At 45.0% G+C, this 23560-nt stretch overlaps 1 protein-coding gene across 1 annotated transcript in view; it reads right to left on the bottom strand.

Moving 5' to 3' along the window:
- Positions 1-23234, bottom strand: part of TM9SF3 (transmembrane 9 superfamily member 3) — a 55386-nt gene extending 32152 nt beyond the window's left edge. Inside the window, exons 1-3 of the mRNA XM_075934527.2 lie at positions 22996-23234; positions 7476-7671; positions 2557-2679 (exon numbers count right to left, since the gene is read on the bottom strand). Of these exons, the coding sequence (XP_075790642.2) occupies positions 2557-2679; positions 7476-7671; positions 22996-23079 (403 nt within the window). The 5' untranslated portion in view covers positions 23080-23234. The remainder of the gene's footprint in view (positions 1-2556; positions 2680-7475; positions 7672-22995) is intronic.
- Between the last annotated feature and the right edge of the window lie 326 nt (positions 23235-23560).

The raw sequence follows: 23560 nt of genomic DNA, 5'->3' as shown, positions 1-23560 counted from the left end.
TAAGAGAGTCATGAAAAGAAGGCCATCTTGATGGGAGTTCAGATTTCTTGACTCCTGTTCAGGGGTCTGCTTCACCAATTAAAAGGCAAAAATTGCCTAGAATTCATAGCAGAGGATCCAAATGGCATGGGCTCATTTCCCCCAAACTCCTCGGAACAGACTCTTGCTTTTCACTAGGAGCACATGGAAAATCTCAGCTAACCCAGAGACACAGTAACAAGCCGAACCAAGAAAACAACACACCAAGGCCTTGTCTACACTAGGAACATTTTACTATGTAAAAAAACATGTCTGCTTGCATTTTAAGCACTGAGTCTATAGCAGTCCTCCTAAGGGTGCTAAGCTTGATAAAATCAGCTGCACTGACGTTAAGGTTGATGGATAACAGCAGGACCGCAGATTCAGCACAAAGAATCCCTTAAACAATGCTAACAGGTTCCAGCTGTTAAAAATCCAGTTTCTGTTATTCCCAGGACTCCAAGAGAAAATTCTCACCCTCCAAGATACTTACAGGACACTATGCACTAATACCTAGATTCTCACAGCTCCCAATTTTCTATTGAATATCTTATCTACATTTCCCTACTAATCCCCCAAATTTCCCACTGCTACTACCAATAGCTCAGCTCCACTGAGGGTAGCAAGAGTGGATATGGTAGTATGGACAAGACACAAATGGCCATCGGTATTTGTATTGCTATGTTCCAAGAAGGATTAGCCAACATGGCGGACTCTTGCCATTGCTACCAGTAAAGGAAGTGAACCAATGGTAGTAGCAACAGTAGAAAATGGTGGTGGTATGGAGAGCAATGAGCTCGAAATTGCTCTAAAGCAGTGCCTAAACCAAACCAAGTTCACTGTTTCTCAAACTACAATCAAGCCCGGGCTTAACAAGTTCCTGAATTTGGCACTGTCTAGCCTTGCGGGCAAGTTATACCTGTTACAGTAATGGAATCTCTGCTATGTTGATCCAGTAACTGTAGAAGGTGAGATCCTGGCTCCAACAAATCCAATAACTAAGATTAGCCTTTACTGCCACACTGGAAGAGGCCCAGAGTTTGTTTGGAAGCTACACTGCATAACACTGTATAAAGACTGCAGAAAGAACAGGCTAATAATTTAGGCATCCCTAGTTTAATTCTATTGATTCAAAAGGAGTCACACCAAGACACTGTCCTGCACAACACTCCTCCACTGACACCGTAATGTACAGTAATATCCGGCACTTCACCAACCGGAATTCTTTATAAACCAGCATTTCTGCTCTTCTTGGAAATTTCTGTTTACAGTCCTGTTGGGACGCAGGCTCCCTACCTGGCTCCACATGGGTCCCCCAAAGCAGCAACATGTCCCTGCTGCTCCTAGGCAGAGGAACAGCCAGGGAGGATCCATGCACTACCCCTCCCCTACCCCAAATGCTGACCCAATAGCTAGGAACAATGGCCATTAGAAGCTATGGGGGCGGTGCCTGAGAGTAGAGGCAGCACACAGACACATCTTGCCAGGTGTCTGCCTAGGAGCAGTAGCAACATGTCCTCACTTGCATGGAGACACCCAAGATGAGCACCGCACAGATGTAGCACCCTGAAATTCCTCCCACCTCCTGTCCTTGAGCCAAGAGCCCTCTCCTGCACCCCAAGTCCCTCATCTCTTGCACCACCCCAGACCTCGCAACCCAGCCAGAGCTCACACCCTCTCCCCCACTTATTCTGGTTACATAAGACTAAATGGCACCCCACATTCCCTCAATGAGCCAAACATAAAGCTTTTACTGTATTAAGAATTTAGAAGTTGCTAAGGAAAAAAAGCTTCATTTACATGTGGACCTTTAACAAAAGGCAGCAGAAATTCAGATCAGTGACACTGGATCTAGCATCATTTCTTATCCTTGATTTTGACGGCTTACTATCCTTGACAAGGAGCAAGGAAAGTTTTTTAAAGAGTAAAAGAAAAACCTTAAGTCAGGCATGTAAAGTAAAACACTGTAGATTCAAAATAAAGTTCTAAAGCCTCTTAAGTACATTAGAGATGAAGTTAATTGAAATTGTGCTCTGAATTAGCAAACTCAGACGCGATTAATACAAAGTTGAAGTGATCAGAAAACTAAGTGGCTTAATGAGTCAGACCACAGTGCCAAGTTCCAGCAGGGTAGTGCCAACAAGCAAGTTCTAGCCCCAGTTAGGCACACAACTCCCAATAAGTGCATGCAGCTGTCGTGCAGCTTATCTGAACATGAAATTTAACCCTGATGTCTCAGCATTAGCAAAACTATTTTCAGGAAGAAATCACTAAACCAGTTCTCTATTGTTTTTTAAGTATACCAAAACTCACCAATGCTAATCACTCAAAAGTGTTCCCTCAAAGTTACCAATCCTTCAACACCCTCTTTGGCATTCCTATTATTATACCACAGAGAAACACATTGGCTGTCAGTTTCCCTTAAGGAAGATTAGTCAATAAGTATAGTAATCTCACTGATCCTCTCAGTACAGTACTCAGTCACTGAACAATGGACAAATATGATGTAAGTATTAGCACATATCACATAGCACTTACCCCATATTGGCAAGTCATCAATATACATCTGATACCAATAGTGATTTTTGATAGCATACACAAACGCATCTCTCTTTATTTTGTCCAAGTCAATTTCACAGTATGTGGTCTGCATTACATCATCTGTGAAAATTAAAATATATTAATGACATGTTAATGATAGCTCTAATTCAAACACAAATTCAGCAGATGAGGGGGGAAATGCACATTTCCAGAGCTTGAAATTCCTATTGGTTGCACATCCTCTGTCAGATGACATGTGCAGAGCACAATTAAAAAAGCAAGCACTGAAGTACATAAATAATTGTCCCTGCTACTCCATTCCTCACTCCTGCCGCAAGACAGAAATATTAAAAGAGCTTTAGATCATCATATTATTACTTTATCCACAAACAGATACACTTGCTAATAATTATTTCATCCAAACAGGCTAAGTAAAGACGCATGAAGCAACAGCAGCAGCAAGCTCATGTTAACAATGGTGATCCCATTCCCAAAGGCCATCTTGTATTCAGAACATTTGCAGAGTCCATTAGCTATTCAAACTCTGCATCAGCATATTTAGTTGGTAATTTCACAATAAGAGAACACAATATTACAAGCCAAGATAATAACTAACCCCGCCTTTACACTTCCATGCTCAATCATTAGTCACTCGGTCCCACTCAACTATCCCCATTGGCACTTGTGATATGGCTCACTTCATTAAGAACAGGTTTTTTTCAACTATTTGGTAGTTCAGGAAAAGTAAGAGCGGAAGTAAAACAAAGAGGAAGAATTAAAGTGAACAGAGGACAAAAATTGGAAGGTGACAAAAAATGTAGATGATACACAGGAAAACAGTGAACTTGTTACTTCAAATTGGAAAGCTATTTTACTTAAAATTCAATATATAATGTGATTCGTGGACAAGTGCTTTCAGTAGCTGTAATGTTACTGAGTAACATTTTATGTGATGTCTGGATTTCAAGGCAAGTTAAAAGCACATTTTTTAAAAAATGGTTATTCTTGCAGTAACACTTTAAATTATTAAAGCTACTTGAGTTCTAAAAAACTACTTCATAATATGCTAGTCTATTTTCATTATTCAATCTGAGTAAAATGCAAAGCAATCATCAACAGGGAAAATGAGTTTTTAGGCTGGATGTTCTCAAACTCGCTTGTTGTGGACCGCATAAGCTCAAAAATGAACTCCTTATCCGACTCTGGGCAGGAAGGCCTCTTCCCATTTCCAGCCTGAGATTCTAAGTGCTTTGGGACAGGAAGCGTCACTGTTTGCACAGTGCCTAGCACCTTGACCTGACTGAGCCCTCCAGATACTACTTCAATATAAATATTAAACCATCATCCTCCCCCCCCCCCCCGTGGTAAACAGTTATTGATTGCCAAAAAAAAAAAAAAGTTAGAAAGTTAATGTATTTTTAGCTGCGCTCAAATAACCTGGCAGCTGGAAACAACACTTCAATGCCATCCAGCCAGTCAGCACTCTGCAGATAGCTACCAGGCATTTCACTATTGGGCTCTCATGCTTGGCACAGAGTGATGCTACAATGGCACACACAAAGTCTGTTGAAAAAAAAAAACCAAACTACTCCCATTCAATTCTTATTTTTAATTCACAGAAACACTTCTCTTGGTCCTGGGCTTTATGAAGGATTATTAGTGTCCAGATTAGGATGTAAAGTCCCATTTAATTGATTAACCCATTAAAGGGGAGGCAGGCAGAGAGGGGCACTCCAAGCACACAGAGTGGCCCTCCGTCAGATGCAGACAGCCTGGAGCGGACACGCTCCCCCCGCCGCAGACAAGCGCTACTCTGGCCAGCTGGTCGGAGCAGCCCCTGCTTGTGGTGCGCCACCCAGGCCGGGCCCACCATATACAGGGCGTGCTCCAACCAGCCAGTTAGAGCAGCCCAAACCCGAGGTTAGCCCTCGCAGGACTAGAGCAGATCACTGCTCCAATCCCTACCAGGTTTACCATCCATATCCCTAGGCCAGATCTGACTTCTGGGCATGTTTGACAATTGCTCAGAGATCACCAGATCTGACCTCAGTGAATGCTCAACAACTGCTCAGAGATCATGACAAAAGCATCTATTAGTAGAACATGATGATTCTTGTTAAGCATGAAATGGTCAAAGAATGGCAACACCACAGCAAATCCAGTTATGTTTTATTCTGGAACAATTTAATCCCCTGCCCCTTAGTGACAAATCCTAAACTCAGGGACTCTAGCTGTTTTTTTCTAATGAATGGCGCACTAACTAAAGTAGTATTAAGGCAAAAACCTGTCAACCAGAAACATTTTAGGAATATGTTCCAGGAAAACACAGGATCAAACTTAACATTGCTAAGTGAGTTAAAATAATTGTTCAGTGGCACCTTCAGATTCAAATACAGGCAGTCCCCGGGTTACATACAAGATAGGGACTGTAGGTTTGTTCTTAAGTTGAATCTGTATGTAAGTCAGAACTGGCGTCAGCCGCTGCTGAAACTGATCAGTTTCAACAGGGGCTGAATCTGGACGCCAGTTCTGACTTACATACGGATTCAACTTAAGAAACCCAGGCGTCCCCAAGTCAGCTGCTGCTGAAACTGATCAGCGGCTGATTCCAGGAAGCCCGGGGCAGAGCAACTCTGCCTCGGGCTTCCTGTAGTCAGCCCCTGGTCAGTTTCAACAGTGGCTGAATCAGGACGCCTGGGGCAGAGCAGCTGGGGTGCTGCCGGGTTGGTACAGTAGCGCCGAGGAGCGGCGCTGCAGGACCAACCCGGCAGCGCCCCAGCTGCTCTACCCCAGGCGTAGGCAAGAAAAGCCTGGTCTGCTGGGAGGGGAGGGGGGCACTAGCTGCACCCCCCCCAGCAGACCAGGGAGACGTGGGTGGCGGGACTGCAGCGCATCTGGGCGTCCCGCCGCTCCAGTCCTCTGGGGCGAGAAAAGCCCCATTTGTAACTACGGATCCGACATAAGTCGGATCCGCGTATCTCAGGGACTGCCTGTATAGCTGAACTCCTTGGCCTTTGTCTGCTTTAAGACAAAGTTTCAAATGTGTGAAAAGATGAATGCCAGGAATCTGCAAGTGTATGACAATATCTGTATGCACATTTCTCTTTTGTTTTGAATCGAATTGTATCTGAATACAGAGGTAACAAACACAAACACTGTATAAGCAAGATTACTAAAGTATACCCACTTAAACTGATCCATGTAAGATGTCCTTCTTGAATCTGTTACTCAGTTGTATTTCAGAACCTAAGCACTAGCTTATGGTTGTGAAGAAAGACTAATATGCTAATTAGCAGGAACTACCACAGCAATTCTGCATCAGGGCTTGCATGTACAGAGTGATATTCGAGAATGGCTATCTAGCTTTAAATTTACACTCCCTTTTAATCCTAATTCAACTTCAAGTGTAGACAAACCATCAGTCTGCAGAGTTTAAAAGTACCTTGAAAAGTGTGACATTTCCTTCTCCCATTTCTAGGGCTTTACTGTTTAAAACATCATAGGCCTCATCTAGATCACTTGAGCACAAACAACCAATTTCTAACAAATTAAACACTGCACCAAAACCACCTGAAGTTGCTTGCTTAAGTGCACACATCCCTTAAAAAGCAAGCACAAAAGCACTAGCTATGTCCTCACCCCAAAACTGTAACTCATCACCATGATTCTACTTTCTCACCCACACATGACTGCACACCAAAGGCTGTGCACAGGCACTTGTGTGGACGTAACAGAGCAGCAAAGCTGCAATTGCACCGTCTTTGAGCGCAGGCTACATGACCTTGTCTGAAACACTGGGTAATTTTGGGGGTATCTATCTTACTCTGCCATACCTTCCATCGTGCCGGTCTCCTAGCTAGCTAATCAAAGGAATAGCTATCTGAGCTGCAGTCTCATCCCCTGTTTGCAGCATAAAGATACTCACACACAACAATCATCTCTAGTCATGCCAATAAAGTGGAGTGATTAGAAAAAGGACCTTTTCGGGTTGCTTGGAACATTGGTCTCTTTTGAAGCAAACATGTGATGATGATTATGTTTAAGCATACTGTGCTGAACAGCTACATGGAAACAGTTTGTAACAATTTATGATTTAGGGAAGTTGCTCACTATATCCCTAGGACTACAGCCATGAGCAAATACAGAGTTTTCCATTTTTCAACAGCTGATGCTTGTGGTTGGAGTTAATGTAGCAAGCTTTATGTAGAACCGTGGTTCTCAAAACATGGACAACCATATTTTTCCTTTTTCAACATTGTTTTCTGAACTTTTATTTTTATAAAAAGTACTGGGCAAACAACAATAGTGAAGCTTTTACAACTGGAAGATTAAACAAGAGGGATATGCTCTGTTCTGAAAGAAAACTTTGTTTGTTTGTTTTTTTAAGATCAACCTCAATACATTGCTTATGTTCCATACTAAGATTTTCTAAAGAGGATATAGATATAAATCTAAAATCTCATATGTCTTAGTGCTCTGTTTTCAATAATACAGAAAAGCAAAGAGAAATCCCTCTGATACCTGCCTGTGGTATTGGGCAGTCATTTCATGTGTTCTATGTACATAATTAAAAGATGCACTATTAAGATTTCAAAAGTTTGACCTTCAAAAGCAATACATTCTATGTTCATACTGAGCATTCTTCAATGTTCTTGAACCCTGTTTACATTCAAAATGAGTATGGCCATAATTAGTTACCTCAAAAGTCTCTGGGTTGCTGCAAGAAAATACTTTAATTAAGGAGTGAATAATACACACACAAAAATGGTCTTTTAAACAAAGACCTTTTTTCACACAGAGTTGTGACCAACAATGATCTACTAGTTCAAGAGAACTGAAGGTGTTTCTTACACAAGAGTTTCTAATTCAGTGATGAAAGGTAGGGGATTTTTTAATATATAGCTTAGATTGCTTACCTTTAAATTTAATGTCCAGGCCACTAAATTCCAATTCAACTCCTTGAAGAGCTTCTCCCAATGTTTCATGATAATGACTGATGCTTTTTTTTGATCCCACACAGAAGGGAAGAGAGAAGTATTTGTATGTCTCTTGGCGATTGTGGTACGGTCCTACTGTATTCATCCAAAGAACGACTTCTTCTTTATCTTGGTACTAAAAGACAGCATATTGAAACATATGAGAAGCTTATCAAAGGAAAATTATGCACATCCTTTCTTCATTTTATTTAGAGAGGCAGTGATATATTTTGAGAATTTTGAAAGGAGGGGTCCAAATACCATCTGTATTTTGAGTTACATAGCTAAAACCCCACCACCAAGATAAATATTGTAGAGAGAAAAAAAAATCTATGACTTCTCCTCTAAAGCATTTAAACACATATTTGATATAAGGGTCAGAAGCATCAGTGGCCTTTAATAGGTAAAGTCACAGGAAATGAATGCATAGTAACTTACAAAAGGCACTAAAGAGAAACTCCTTTATGTTTATCTGCCACTGTATAACTCTGTCAAAGACCACATACACGGTGCAGAAATTGTGCCTTGGCAGATCAAACAAACCATCCTCCATCTTAACTAGAAATAGCAATGAGAGTAGCTCCCTTTACAGGGTTTTGCCCTGAATTTCGCTATAAAAGCAACTAAAAATTTCATCTCTTATAGCTGCTACCTCTGGCCAGTAAACGTAGTCTTCCAGCCTGTAGCCATCTAAAGTTTTTTCAAGCCCTATCATAATTCCAACACTCAACATATGCATTCCTCAGATAAATACTTACATTAATCTACAGATGGTGGGACGGACTCAAATAAAATTCACATGTACAGCCACTCCCCGACTTAAGAATACACCGACTTACAACCATCTGTACTTACAACCAAACTCCCATTAACCCCATTATAATATTTTCGAGTTGAGAACCATGTACATCAAGTTTTTCGAACAGCGCGGGCAGCACGTTTAAGGGTATTTCCAACTTACGACCAAATTGAGTTACGACCAGGTGTTTGGAACATAACCTGTTCGTAAGTCGGGGACTACCTGTAGTACACTTTGCAAAGTTCTAACCTTGACTTTTCTGGAGGGTGGCAGGGTGCTTTTAAAAGTCTTTACTGGACTAACACACAGTTTACCTCTAGCTTTTCCCCTCCACTTCAATATGACTATATAATCAATTCACTAAACCACATGGGTCCTGTTTTCAAGACAGAAATAGGTGCATATAATTGTATTTGCACATGGAAAATCCGATTCTCATGCCTACTTAACAGCTAAAATTCAGGCTCCATAAATATTCAAGAATAAAGTGTTCCCACAAGACAGATGTGTATAAATGGAACAAATATTGATAAGTTACTTTGAGAGGAAAGGGCAATCAAATGTCAGTTAGTCATGAGTGCATTTTTATTGTGTAGTCAAAGTAACTGGTAGATAGAGGTAGACATTTTTCATTTCAATAAATGAACAAAAGCCCTTAAATACACTTATTATGAATAATGAACTGTCATATAGTAAGTTAAACCTAGAATTAATTAGCTACAAACCCACATGTAGAGTGCTGGAGGCATGAGTGCTTAAAATAGGTTTTATTCTGATTTACGCGTTTAAGTCACCGTGTTTTGAGGAAAAGATTAAATCCTTTCATGCCATTTTAACAACAAATCAAAGATAATTATAATGGAAAGTTGTATACTCTTTTGTATTACAATTGTAGAAACCAATGATAAATATCTGGTCAGTTTCACTACTGCATGGTCTGGCATTAACACCAACCAGCTATTACTCAATTACACTGAACTTGGCAAAGTAGCAGAGGTATGCCAGAGATTTTAGGGGCGCGAAGGGAGCAAAGAAAAACCACATAACTTACGATAGCAAGTTAGATCGTCTTCCCCCACCACAATTTGAAAGGTTATATTAGTGCAGCATACGGATCCATCCTTGCAGAAAGTGAGGGAGGGCAGAAAGGATAGCTCCTCGGACTCAACACTGAAGCGAGCATTAAGCTCCTTGCCATATTCCTGATCCTACTGGGAGAATGGGAGCGACAGCCCTATCTTTCTTTCCTTTTGTAATGCCTGGTTTGACTTTTGTATCTTCCCCCAGCTAGTGGTTTTTGGCTAAATATTTAAGTACTCAAAGCCTTATCTGTCAAGATACAAGTTCAGCTGGGTTTCTCTCATGCCGCAGTGACAACATGCTGACATGTAAACTGAGGTGTGTGCTTGGTACAACTTTCAGTAATGGATTTTGTTAATTTTCTTAAACTCCTGAGAAGAGAAAAAATAATTCCCATTTTAATAATGTACTTATTTGCAGACAGTCTGTCACTGAATGGGAACACCTAGGGGCTTTTTTTGGAAACATTCCCCGGTCACCTCTAAAATGAATTAAGCCAACTGTATATTATAAATAAGTATTTAAAAAGGCATTAGAGTTCTGTTTTCTTGTTCCTATATAAACATGTTAATTTTTTAAAACTGTCAGACAGGCCTAGTGAGTTAATTCCTCCATTTATCCTCAGAACAGATAGTAGATTAATTATGTGACAATACAGTAAACTCTTTGGGGCAGGTACTATTACTGTGTTCATAAGCACTTTGCATAATGAGACCCTGATCTCAACAAGAACTTCCAGATGCTACTGTAAAACAAATACAGAAAACACACATGGGCAGTGACAGGGTGCTGCTTTCAACACACACTCCAGATTGCCATCACTGCACTCTGTGGAGAGGTCCCAGCTAAGCACGAATAGGAGTTCATTCAATTCCTCACCTCTCAGCTGGCAGGGGTGACATGGCAATTATGGCGGTTGTGTGATGTGGACCATACAGTGGAACACTGAAACTGATTATTCATTTCACAATCTGATGCTTCGGAATATGCAAATTAAAAGACAACCACCACCTGCCTCTTGCAAAGAGGTGAGATAAAAATGGAGTATCAGATTCTACTGAGTTTCCTAGTTACTCATTGCTTTATTTAAGGTAGATGTGTTTTTCAGTGTTTGCTACAGGTTGATCTTCTCTAGTCCGGCACCAAACCACAGAATTTGCCGAAACACAGGAGGTCAATATTATCTAGCAGAATTACCAACACTTCCCCTGCTTGCTGGACATTTAGAACACATATAGGGGTAAATTAGAGCTAAATAACAGCATAGAGTCCTGGCAGCCAGAACTGGTGGCTATAAACTAACTTTATGAGCCAGGAAACTTGGCCACACCCATGATAAGTGGACAATTCTTTTAGTGGAAGAGCAAACACTCTTTCAGTCACCCCTATATTCCTCTTTCCACAAGGAATAAGGGGACTTCCAAAAGAAGGGGTTTTTCTGACATTTGGTCCAGTCTAGACAGGCCACATGTTGGAAAAACCTCTTCCTACAGAAGAATTGGGGGGGGAAAAGCAGCAGTATAAGGGCTGGGGATAGCAAGTGATGGAGAAGAGGAGAATAGAGAGGGTGGAGCTTCAAGGAAGAGGTGGAGCAGTAGATCTTGGCTTGTTCTGTCACTTAAAATGTGAGCTTGGGTGTAAAAAGAATGGAGACCACTGGTGTAGATGGTGCTTGGTCCTGCCGTGAGGGTAGGGGACTGTACTCAATTACCTCTAGAGGTCCCTTCCAGTTCTGGTGTTTCATGATTCTATGATTCTTCCTCATGATTCAAAAAGTTTCATAATAAGAAAGCCATAATATCCTATCCCACAACCAATAATTATACCTCCAGTCTTCAAAGAGTAAAATGATCAGAAGAAAACTACTTCAGTCATTCCAGTAAGAAATAATTCCTTGATGTTTATCTTGCTCCCTTGCTATACTAGCAACAAATCTTAAACACAGGAAGCATTCAAACCAGTGTCTAGCCAAATTATAACGTCCCTGAGGACAGGAGTAGCTCTTGAACCAAAGAGAATAAATTAACTCTCTTGCATCTTGGACTGTAAAACCTCAGGGGGAGAGATCACATCTTGCCTATAAAGCACCATTTATTCACACAGGCCATAAACTTAAGTGTTGAGTGTGGCAACTGTTTCTGTAAGATGCCATTACAAAAAACAGTTGCCATTCTCCTTAAAGTATGAAGTGCGATTTGTCAAGAAGCCAACTACCAGCCAAGACAACTGTTCCTTTCTTGATTAAGCACACAATAGGAGAGAGAATTTAGGTGCTTGGAACAGACTGATTTTAAGTAGTAAGAACTACCACTTGTTTAAAAAATATATCAAGGCATACACGAAAACATTGTACCTAAAAATATCTTTTTCTATTATGAGCTTCATCTTTGCAGTACATCCTTACAATGAATTTTGTGGTATGTTCAACACAGACTGCAAGTTCCTTGGAGGACGGACCTCTAATTTTGCTTGTGAAGAACTGTATTACTATTTCCTCCAACCCCAAAAAATCCACAGAAATAAAAAATACACTATTATTCTTCAAAGCCAAGCAGTATACAATAGGGATGTTACATTTAGATTAACTGGATAATCGAATAGTCGATGCAATTTGCATTGACTATTCAATTAGTCAATAAGGGCGCCTGTTGATACACTTCAAAGGCAAAAGCGCTTGGGGGCAGCACGGTCCCATAGGGGGACTCAAGCAGTCCCCCACTGGCCCTGTGCTCCCCCATGTCATTTCAAAGCAGCATCACCGCATGGCGCCTGGGGTCAGCTGGGGACCCCGGGCTTCATGCAGCGCTGCCGCTTTGAAACAACACATGAAGCCAGATGCCGGGCTCACTGCAGCATTTCAAAGTACCACATGCATCCCAGGGGCAGCTGCGGCATCAGGGTCCATGTGGCATTTCAAAGCGGCAGCGACACACGGAGCTTGGGGTCATCAGGGAAGTCCCCTGCTGACCCGGCTCCACATGGCACTGTCGCTTTGAAGTACCTCCTTCTTCCCCCTCCCTGCCATTTGCTGCCTCTTTCTGATCGAGACAGCAAGAGGAGGGGAAGCGAATAGTCAACTTGTGTGTCAACTATCTGATACGCATTTGCTTATCAGGTAGTTGACTAGTTGTTCACATCCCTAGCATACAAAAGGAAATCTTGCCATTTCTGCAGGCAAAGACAATAACTGAGTCTCCAGTCCACAATAACTCAGGCTTACCACCTAAACCTAGCCAGTTAATACCTAATGTCACAGATCAACTTACTTGCTTTTTAGCACTGATACTTTACTATCAAACAAACCAACCAGAATCTGCAAAAATCTTAACCCGTCTAGACAAACACAGATTTCCTGACAAAACAATAAAATTGGCTGTCTGCTACTGATTCCCCTCATTAGCCACATCTCTTTCCAATCATTCCACCCATCAGTTTCTAGACAGTACTAATTTTCCTATTGTTCTCGAATATGCATAAGAACTTTGGATGTACGCATTCCCCTTAGTCAGAATGAAATTAGAGACTAACCTTTTAGTATAAAAACTTTCAGATATATTCATATCTGTTCTTTGGAGTGACAAGTCGAACCATTAAAAATATAAAACCCAAAAAGTTGTAATCAATCTGGACAAAAGCCATCAATTCTAATGGTGATGTAAAAAGTAACAATAGTTGTGTATAGGTATGTGAAAGGTGAACCGATGAGGGTGGGGGTTCCCCACTCCACATTTAATCAGTTAACCAGTTAAAAAAAATTGTTTAACCAGTTAACTAATTAAACAAACTTTTTACATCCCTAGTTGCGTACCAGTTTCTACAGTGTAGTAATTTACTCGGAGTCAGCTGAAGCAAAGTGTACTACTGGCAAATTTTTAAAGGGACCTCAGATTTGTTCCTACAGAAACAAAGAATAAAGTATAATGGAAAGGAACACTGTGTTAAGTTTCATTAAAAGCATCTACGCATTTCAAAGAGAGCAAACGAAAATCTGAATAGATTAAATGCCATTAAGTTCCCAAGTGACTATAATAAAATCCAGGGCCACACACACTGAAGACAGTGACTTACAGACAGCACTTTGAACTGATGCATCTTATTTCCTACATGAATATCTGATGAGTAGATGAACACTTCATGGAAGCAGGTTGTTCTTAAGTTAAAGCCCTAAACAAGTCTTGCACTGAAAGGTTAGTGATGGAGACCAAAAATATCAAATGAGATGTGAAAGGCCTCCTGATGCATTTGTTTAACTTCCTTAGGTCTATACGATGGTAGAAAGGCTGTCCTTCAATATATGGAAAAGTCAAGAGTTAAAGACTTTTTCCCTTCTACTGACTTGGAATTTCTTCTATACACAAATCTGCTCTCAAGCAGTGGATCACAAGAAGGATCTCTTAGAAGGGACAGGGAAGAGGAGTTTGGCAGCAGTATAGAGTGAAACTGAATGGCATCACCTAAGCCCGACTGACTTGTTACTCCATGCCATGCCACTAATACATGAATCAAATAAACCCCCAAGAGAAGAAAAAAAGGAGGCGCGCATACAAGCAGAAGTCGAGGGCTATTAAAGTGTAGCACTACAAAGTGAGCTTCAAAAATCTAGTCAGGGTTAGGGATATTAAGGACTAGTCAACAGGATAGTCGACTAGTTGCCTCTAAAATAGAGGCAGCAAGGGGGAGGGGGCAGGAAGAGGGGGATATTTCAAAGCAGAGGTGTTGCACGGAGCCCGGAGTCTCGGGCTCCACGTGGTGCTGCCACTTTGAAACACAGCGGTGGCGTTTCAAACAGGCAACACCACACAACTGATCCAGGGTTCAGTGCAGCACTGCCCCTTTGAAATACCATGGCAGTGACCCTATCGACTAATTGAATAGTCGAAGCAAAAATGCATCGACTATTCGATTAGTCAATTATACGACATTTTACATCCTTAGGGTAACAAAAGGTATGGTTAATTTTGTTTGGATCCTTAACTGAAAGAAAGGCTAGCAGCCTTCTTGCCAAGAACAGAAGAACACCACACGCTGGTACTGCTCATGAGCATCACAAGTATGAGAATCCAACATGACACCCATTCACCCTCACCAGACTACAAAGGTAAACAACAAGTATCAGGCACACCCACTCAGTTTGGACCAATTATCTCCAACTGCTTTTCCTCAAGCTTCTAGCATTACCTCTGTCCTCTTGGCAGGACTCTAGTCATGCTTCAGTCTCTTCAAGCACTAGGTAAATCATTCAGTCACATCATACAGGCCTACAAGAGCGAGGTGTAAAGCAATGTCATCAATACACAGAAGACATTAAAGCTACATCTCCTCACATTCTGAGCAGATGTGACAAAACAGTCCTGAATGAGAGAATCTACTGGGCAACTGCTCACTGAGTTCTACCCTCTATGATCTTACAAAGCAAGACAGCAAATCAAAGTCCCTTTTACTTCTGCTAGAGCAGGGGTGGGGAACCTATAGCCGGGGGCCATCATGGCTTGCCTTGATCTGGCCCATGAGGCTCAGGACTCTCCCCCCCAAAAAAAACAACAGAGTAAGCTGGCATTGGTGCTCCTGCACCCACCAGGGCTGGAGCTTGAGGCGAGTGTCCAGTTGAGGGCTATATCGGAGAGGGTTCCCGCTCCCCCCGACTCCTCGCTCTGGGCCAGGTAAGTGAGGCTTTTGTTTTGATTTGTTTGCTTCTCACTTGTGTCTGACCCTGGACTGATTTTTCCTGTGGGTCATTGGCCCCTAACCCAAAAAAGGTTCCCCACTCTTGGGCTAGGGTACCAAGGTAGCACTAAATAAGGTACGCAGGATTGGTGGAGGGACAGGGGGAGAGACAGATGGCCTTTTCTTAAAATCCCTGTACTATCATCTTATGTCACTGGGCGTGATAGTTTCCCTCTCCTGCTATTCAGACAGCAATTTCCTCTTTAGTTACAAAAAATTCAATGACAGCTGGGTATAGGCATTTGGAAAAGGAAAAAAAGAAAGACTGCATAAGGAGGACAAACAAAATAGTCAGTAAAGAGTTGGGAGTGATCACAACGTATGTAAGAACAATAAAATAAGCCAACAATCAGAATGTAATAACAGATAACCAGATTATTATCTAAAGAGAGATTCTCATTCTCAGAGCACACACTGGTTTTAACAGACTTCCTGATCTTTCTCATTTAAATGAGATAAACATTTTTACAAATGAAAAAATTTCGTCTCAGCTAGAAATGAATTCTAATCGAGTCTTGTGGGTGACGCAAGAAGGAGTGCAGTAATTGTGTAAAGTTGTGAAACAAGACAGGAGTCAGGTATAATCATCATAACAGGGGGAATAAGGTTTTAACTTTACTTAAATTTAAAATCTGTAGTTACTTCATTACCAGCATGCAGTTCGAACTTACAATAAAAAGGTAAGTAAATTTACTGATCAATTTAAATGCAATTTTAGATTTGTTTTGCTATGTAAACAAGCTTTAGCCAAATTTCCAGGCTCCTTCAAACCAACAAGAATTACTTAAAGGATAACGGTATACTAGAAATGCATACATCATATTCTTTAACCCATTTCTACCCCTACTTGCACAAAAAACATGCGCCCCTTATAAAGGCTGAAAAGACAGCCTTACAGCTACATGATGATGGCCTCCTGTGTCCTAACAAGAATATAACAGTAGACAGGAGTGTTAAATAGGTGCTGAAGAACGTACGGTGAAGGCAACAAATAGAAAGCGTTGCACCTTCAGTATTGGCAAAACTAGCAATTGGGCCAAGGACCATACTAAGGCAAGAAATATGTGATTATTTCTAGAGTCCTGCACAGATACAAAATTGGTATCTCCATCCACATCCACAGATGTAGAAATCATTTATATCACAAATTTGCAGGGTTCTAGATACAAAATCTGTATCCCCATCCATAGTCACAGATGTGGATACCCACAGATAGAAAACGGACTTGCAGAGTACTATTGCTAAAACTAGAGTCAGCAAAGACTGAACAAGAAACATCTTGTTGGTGCCACCAAGTCCTCTACAACACTTTACATTAGAATATTACAGAAGATTGCATAAATATACAATTGTAAATACCCTATCAAAAACTTTTAAGACGTAAACATACACTTTTACACTAAAATTAGGAATCACAAATGTGGTTTCATAGCATTTTCTGAACCAAGTTTGATATCAGTAACTCTGATAATTATTCTCAAAGCGGTGGCTGTATTAAAGACTAGCATTTATTATGGCATAAAGCTTTGGTGGGTAAAACCCACTTCATTCATCTGATGAAGTGGGTTTTACCCACAAAAGCTTATGCCATAAATCTGTCTCTACAGTGCCACAGAACTCCTCATAATTGTTGGTAATTATGCTGAGAACATAAAAATCTATTCTGAATGCTTAAACATGTAGTAACAGCCCAGGCAAGTATCACCAGAGACACAAGCTGCCTCCTTATGCCCATACCATCTCTGACTCTTTTTTTTTTTTAATAAATTGACACAATCCTAGTAAAGTGTAACTATGCTCTACCTAGCACAACTGTCATGGAGAAGGGCATCTAGTCTGCCCTTTTTAGTGCTAGTCTGCATAAGACAATGTGGTTTTAACACTTTCTCTCTGAAGTCCAAACAAAAACTGACAGAAATAGTATTTTTTTTTTTTTACCTGAAAACATCTGTCTGATACATGTCAATACAGGCAGTCCCCGACTTACGAACGGGGCTTTCTCGCCCCGGAGCTCACAGGCAGCGGTCAGCCACCTCGAACTCCGGGGCGAGAAAAGCTGCTCCCGGTGCCCCTGGTCTGCTGGGGACCATCTCCAGCAGACCAGGGGCATCGGGAGCAAAGCCGCAGCCCCAGCGGGTTTGCTCGCGGTGCCACTGGTCTGCTGGAGACGGTCCCCAGCAGACCAGGGGCACCGCGAGCAAACCCGCAGCCATGGCGGGGTCCCGTGCTTCTGAGGCTTTGCTCTGAGCAGACCAGGGGCACCGGGAGCAAAGCGGGTCCCGCGCCAGAGCAAAGCCTCAGAGGCGAGGCACCCCGCCGCTGCAGCTTTGCTCCCAGTGTCCCTGGACTGCTGGGGGAGGGGGAGGGCGCAGCTAGTGTGCCTCCCCCCCCCCCCAGCAGACCAGGCTTTTGTTGTGGACCCTGGGGCAGAGCAGCTGGGGCGCTGCTGGTTGGTCCCGCAGCGCCGCTCTGGGCACTACTGGACCAACCCGGCAGCACCTCAGCTGCTCTGCCCCAGGCGTCCCCAAGTCAGCCGTTGCTGAAACTGACCAATGCTGACTACAGGAAGCCCGAGGCACAGTTGCTCTGCCCCTGGCTTCCTGAAATCAGCGGCTGATCAGTTTCAGCAGCAGCTGACTTGGGGTTCTTAAGTTGAATCTGTATGCAAGTCAGAATTGGCGGTCAGTTTCAGCAGCGGCTGAATCTGGACGCCAGTTCCAACTTACATACAGATTCAACTTAAGAACAAACCTACAGTCCCTATCTTGTACGTAACCCGGGGACTGCCTGTACCTCAGGGTTAATGTTGTGCTACTGAAGTTTATCTGATAATAATTCAATGAGATACAAACTACAGCAAGCACCACATTGCAATATCCGCAGTAACAAGAGGAGATACCACTGATCATGAGACAATACCAAGCTATTTTATAGCTATACGTGTAGTGTGGATTGGTGCTTAGAAGTATTTGCATAAGATGACGTTTCAAATGCCAATTTCAAGCCAGATGCAAACAAACAAAATGTTTTCATATTTATGTGTTTATTTTAAGAAACATAGCAACAGCAAGACCATTCTTAGACATGTGGTATGTATATTGCAAACCCAATGCCCCCCACACAGAGCTCATTCAAGTTGGACAAATCTTAGAGCTCCCTTTGGGATCCACCATAAGAGTGCAGATATTAATACGGTAACTCTGCTGGCTATTTAATCTACTGTATATATTTCTGAAGTCCACACAAAAGCTGACTGAAAGAGTGCATAAGATAGGTGTCTAGTATTTTTTTACCTGAAAACATCTGTCTGATACAAATCAGTACCTCAGAGTTAATGTTGGGCTACTGAAGTTTATCTGATAATTCAATGGGTTAACAAGTATTTTAATCCAAGAAGCAATTAAGATGCTTTAGACACATACATCCCTTGACATGCGTCAGAATCATGGCACAGGAAAGGACCTCACAAGGTCACCTAGTCTTGTCCCTGCACTCATGGCAGGAATAAGTATTATCTAGACCTGTGGTCACCAACCCGTGGATCACAATTCCTCCCACCCCAAGAAGCCCCACTATCCACGTCCAGCAACAATGGAGGTAGTGCCGGCTTCCTGCAGGGTGCAAGTAAGTCCGGCAGCTGCACGTCACTTCCAGGCTTTCAGGAAGTGTGCTGGCTGCTCTCCCTCCCCCAAACAGCTGGTACGGTACCACAACCCAGGTCTGTGGCACATCGGGGACTTGCTACCCGGGTGGGGATGCGGGGGTAGGAGTCCCCAGAGGCAGCCTGCACCAGGGCTTCCCTCCTCTGCAGGGGGCTGAGGGGGGAGGAGTTCCAGGAGGAGGTGCACACTGGGGCTTCCCTCCTCTGGGGGGGGGGGGGAAGAGGGTTAGGAGTCCCCAGAGGAGGGGGCTGCTCGGGACTCGCTGCCCCCACCAACACCCTGTCCCCTGCCCCCACTGGCACCCTTCCCAAGTACCATGTCCCCTGCTCCCACCAGCACAGTTGGGGCCACATTAGTGAAGCTTGGGGGGGAGGGGGGAGTTGGAGGAGGTTTTTTTGCATCTCACTTGTGTGGCCCCAAATGACTTTTCTGTGGGTCAGTGACCCCTGACTCAAAACAGGTTCCCCGCCCTTCTCAGAAATAAAGACAATGCTGAAACTTTTTGTGTTTGACATAATATTTTATTTAAAAATGAAGCCTGGCCAACAAACCCCCAATTGGGGCCGCAGAATCATAACATTCCTGCGCGCACCACACACACACACACACACACACACACACACTCCCCCAAGCCTATCATACACTGGAACCACCTATCCAGAGCCTCTCACATCCCCGAACTCCTGCACCCCCATATCTTCAGTCTTCTGCCACAACACTCCTGCACCATCCACACACCACAAATCTGTGTCCTGAACCCATCATACTCCCAACCTCCCTGCCCTGAGCCCCTCACACACTCCAACACAAACTCCTGCACCCTCACATCCACAAGCCTGTGGTTTGCTCAGCACCCCAACCCTCCACCTCATCCCAACACTCCCCAGCCTGGAACCCCCTTTCCAAGCCAACATCCCCTTTTCCACTTTCTTCTGCATCCAAATTCCCTCCCAGAGCTTACACCTCTCACCCCTTCCCACACCCAAATCCCTCATTCCCACCTCAAAGCCCATACATCTCAACCCAGTGAGGGTACAGCTAGACTGCAAGAGTTTTTCCCGAGATATCCCAGAAAAACTCTTCCACATCCAGGGAGGCGTTTGTTCTTCCGCTTTTTTTAGTGGAAGAGTAAACATGCTTTTTCAGCAACCTCTGTATATCCACGAGGGATAACAGGGCTTCTGAAGGGTTTTTTTTTTTACATTTGGCCCAATCTAGAGAGACCAAATATTGGAAAAATCTCTTCCTACAGAAGAATCGGGGGGGGGGGGAGCAGCAGTGTAGCCATACCCTGAGGGTGTATAAGGGCTGAGGATAGCAAGTGATGGTGAGGAGGAGAACAGAGAGGGTGGGACTTCAAGGAAGGGGTGAGGTTTGCGGGAGGGGGGGGAGGACGGGGTGGTAGATCTTGGCTTGTTCTGACATTTAAAAAGTGATCTTGGTCATAAAAAGGTTGGAGACCACTGATTTAGACCATCTCAGACAATTGTTTAACTAACCTGCTCTTAAAAATCTCCAATGATTGAGAATCCACAACTTCCCTAGGCAATTTATTGCAGTGCTTAACTTTGGGATGTGAAGGACTAGTCGGCTATCCAATAAGCATTTGCTTATCAGATAGTCGACTAGTCTCTTCCCCCGCCTTGCTGCCTCTATCAAGGGGCGGGGACAGGAGGAGGAGATCCCTGTAGGACCCCATTCAATATTCCCTTCCAGCTTGACTGTAAACCACAGCAGGTCTAAGATTTGTTTTCCAACCAGTTATGCACCTATTTTATAGTAGCTCCATCTAGGTTGTACTTCCCTAGTTCATGTTGTTGTGATGCTTCTTTATTCCCAGGTGGAGAGTGAAATTTACCCGAATACTCATCTTTGAGGCAACAGCACAAAATACGTGGTGGTGGGGGGAGAGGGGGGGAAGGATTATCACTTTTCTGAAAGGGCAAAGAAGCAAAAGCAGCACAAGGGACAGCAACAAAAGAACAGACATAAAACCCAAAACAGAATGCATCCAATGATTGGCAGACCTAGATTACTACTTCTTTCAGTGCCTCCTGGACATTAAACACATATCAAGTATTGCTGCTGAAGCCCAATTTCCACAACTCACATTCGTGAGTCGCGTTACATCAGTGATGGACAACCTGCATGCAGCCCATCAGTGTTCTATGTTTGGCCCATGAAACATTCTGTTTCCTGTTGCCCAGGCGCAGGGTTGCCAGACTGTGCAGTTTCCATGAGCATAATTTTCCCCCCCCACAAGTATTACTAAAGTTACATAAGTAAAGCACAGGCACAAGAATTGAGGTGCATGCTGACTGCACACATTGACTGTGAGAGCCATGCGCTTCCTATGCACGCAATCAAAACACTGCTACGGTTCAATCAGCACACAAGTGCAGTTAGCAGAACTACCCTATGCCAGGAGACATCTTGGTTGCGACAATCTTGCAGCCCACTGAGATAAAGGCGGTCAACTCACTAACCTCGGTTGCCCATCACTACCTTAAATATTGTAATTTTGGTGAGACAAATTTAGGTCCAGTAGCACCCTCTCTTTAACCCCCTTCTGAATTCTAGGTCCTAACAACTTTGTCCGGGGCTGGAAATGGATAACAGGGGAAGAATCACTTGATGATTACCTATTTCTGGTTCACTCCCTCTGGGGCATCTGGCATTGGCCACTGTCGGCAGACAGGACACCGGGCTAGATGGACCTATGGTCTGACCTAGTATGGCTGTTCTTATGTAGCTAGTACACAACATGAAAAAGACCCCAGATTTACCTTTTCATCTACCAGAAGTGGCAGAAGATTGCTCAGCATACTGAGCCCTACTCTGTAATGTTTATTTCATCTGCTTTGAAAAGGGATTTGCACATTTTCAGAAGGAGAAGAAGCCTACTTTAAGTAATCTCTCCATATATTAAAAAAAGTTTTTCCTGCAGGACGACAGAGCAACTTCATCACATCACTCTGCATCCCGCCTGCCTCCTCCCACTCTCCCAGCTCAGACCCAACCTTGCTGCTGCCCCTCACCACTTGGAATTGCTATCTTAAAACAAGCCCCTACTTCCCTTTCCTCCACCCCACTCCACCGGGCTTTCAACGCCAAGAAACATGGCGCAGTAGCCGGCAGACGCCCACATCACAGCCATGACAGCCCAGGGGTTGCAGGGTGCAGAGCTCGGGACAAGTGCTAGGAGCGCAGCTCCCATCTGGGCTTATGTACCAGCAGCAGGCTCTTGAGGACTCCCCCACTGCCAGGTTCTTGGGGAGCCAGAGTGTGGTGCCCAACCACCCAGAGTCCAACTGCCCCCATGGAGACTCATCCCCTCCCCAATTGCTGCACTTACTGAGGCTGCCAGAGGACCCCTAAATCACCCAGGGGAGCCACCCCACCGACCTGCCTGCCCCTTCCCTTCTACTCCCGGTGGACAGATGGGCAGCCCTGGGCTCTGCTGGCAAGGGTGGGGCAGTGAGCTGCGCAGGCAGGACCGCAGGGGTGAGAGGTTGGGACAGCTCCCCCTGCACTGCTGCTTTCCCCACCTCAACAGGCTGCAATGCCCCGGAGCGCCGCATACACACGGCACTCCCTGCACCTCATTGTGTCCCACATGGGGCAAGCAGCCACCTCTACGCCACCCCGGCCACTGGGATCAGCCTCAGGTCTAACACATGCTGCGGCCCGGAGGGGGGGAAGGCGGGGGGCACAGCTCCTTAGCAGCTTTATAAATATAGATGGTGCCCGCGCTGACTATGTATGCAAGCTGCTTTCGCAAGGGTTGATCGGTCCCTTATGCACAGGAGCCCAGACTCACGCAGGGACCCGAACGCTCCTCTCGCGTGGAGCAGAATGACCAGGGCGGGCCAGACTCCGGGCACTCACACTGGGAACGTAACGTCCCCGGTAACCAGGTAACCGGGGGGGGGGGGGCTGGCCAGGCGAATGCTCGTCTCGAGCATCCCCCCCCAGCGAGCGCATCCCCCCCCCCAGCGAGCGCGCGCGGGGGGCGGCCCCACGGGAGCGGAAGGCGCAGGGAGCAAGTGCGGGGCCCGCGAGGGGCGGGGCGGGGCCTGGCGCCGAGTGACTAGAAGTGGGGGGGGGGGGCGGGACGCAGCCAGCAGGGCCCCTCTGCCCCCACAGGCGCCCCGACAGGGGGCGGTCTCCGGCCCCCCCGCGCGCGGCCCCTCACCGTGTGCTCGTGCTCGTCGGCCCGGGCCCGCAGCAGCAGCGCCACGGAGGCCGCGCACAGCAGCAGCAGCCTGGGCAGCGCCATCCTCCCCGCCGGCCTCCTCCGCGTCAGCCCCGCTCAGCCCGGCCCGGACCCGGACCCGAGCCAGCCGCCGCCGAGACGCTGCTTCCGCTGCCCCGGCCACGTCATCCGGCCGCTCACCGGAAGCGCCGCGCCTACGGTGGCGGGAGGGGGCCAAACGCCGCCTCCGCGGAGCCGCCCCGCGCGCGCCGCCGCCTCCTCTCACTAGCAGAGGCAGCGCGCGGCGGGCGCGGAGGGAGGGGCTGCCTCCAGCGCGTGCACGGGGGGGGGACCGTTGGGGGAGGGGCTCATCCAGCGCGTGCACGGGGGAACCGTTAGGGGGGCCGTTGACCCGGCGCGTGCACGGGGGGAACCATTGGGGGAGGGGCTGCCTCCAGCGCGTGCACGGGGGAAGCCGTTAACCCGGCGCGTGCACGGGGGGAACCATTGGGGGAGGGGCTGCCTCCAGCGCGTGCACGGGGGGAACCATTGGGGGAGGGGCTGC

Source organism: Pelodiscus sinensis, chromosome 8 (assembly GCF_052426305.1).
Source record: "Pelodiscus sinensis isolate ZL-2025 chromosome 8, ASM5242630v1, whole genome shotgun sequence".
In the NCBI taxonomy this organism is placed as follows: domain Eukaryota; kingdom Metazoa; phylum Chordata; order Testudines; family Trionychidae; genus Pelodiscus; species Pelodiscus sinensis.
The sequence above is the reverse complement of the archived record's forward strand: the minus strand, read 5'-3'. Positions and strand labels throughout refer to the sequence as shown.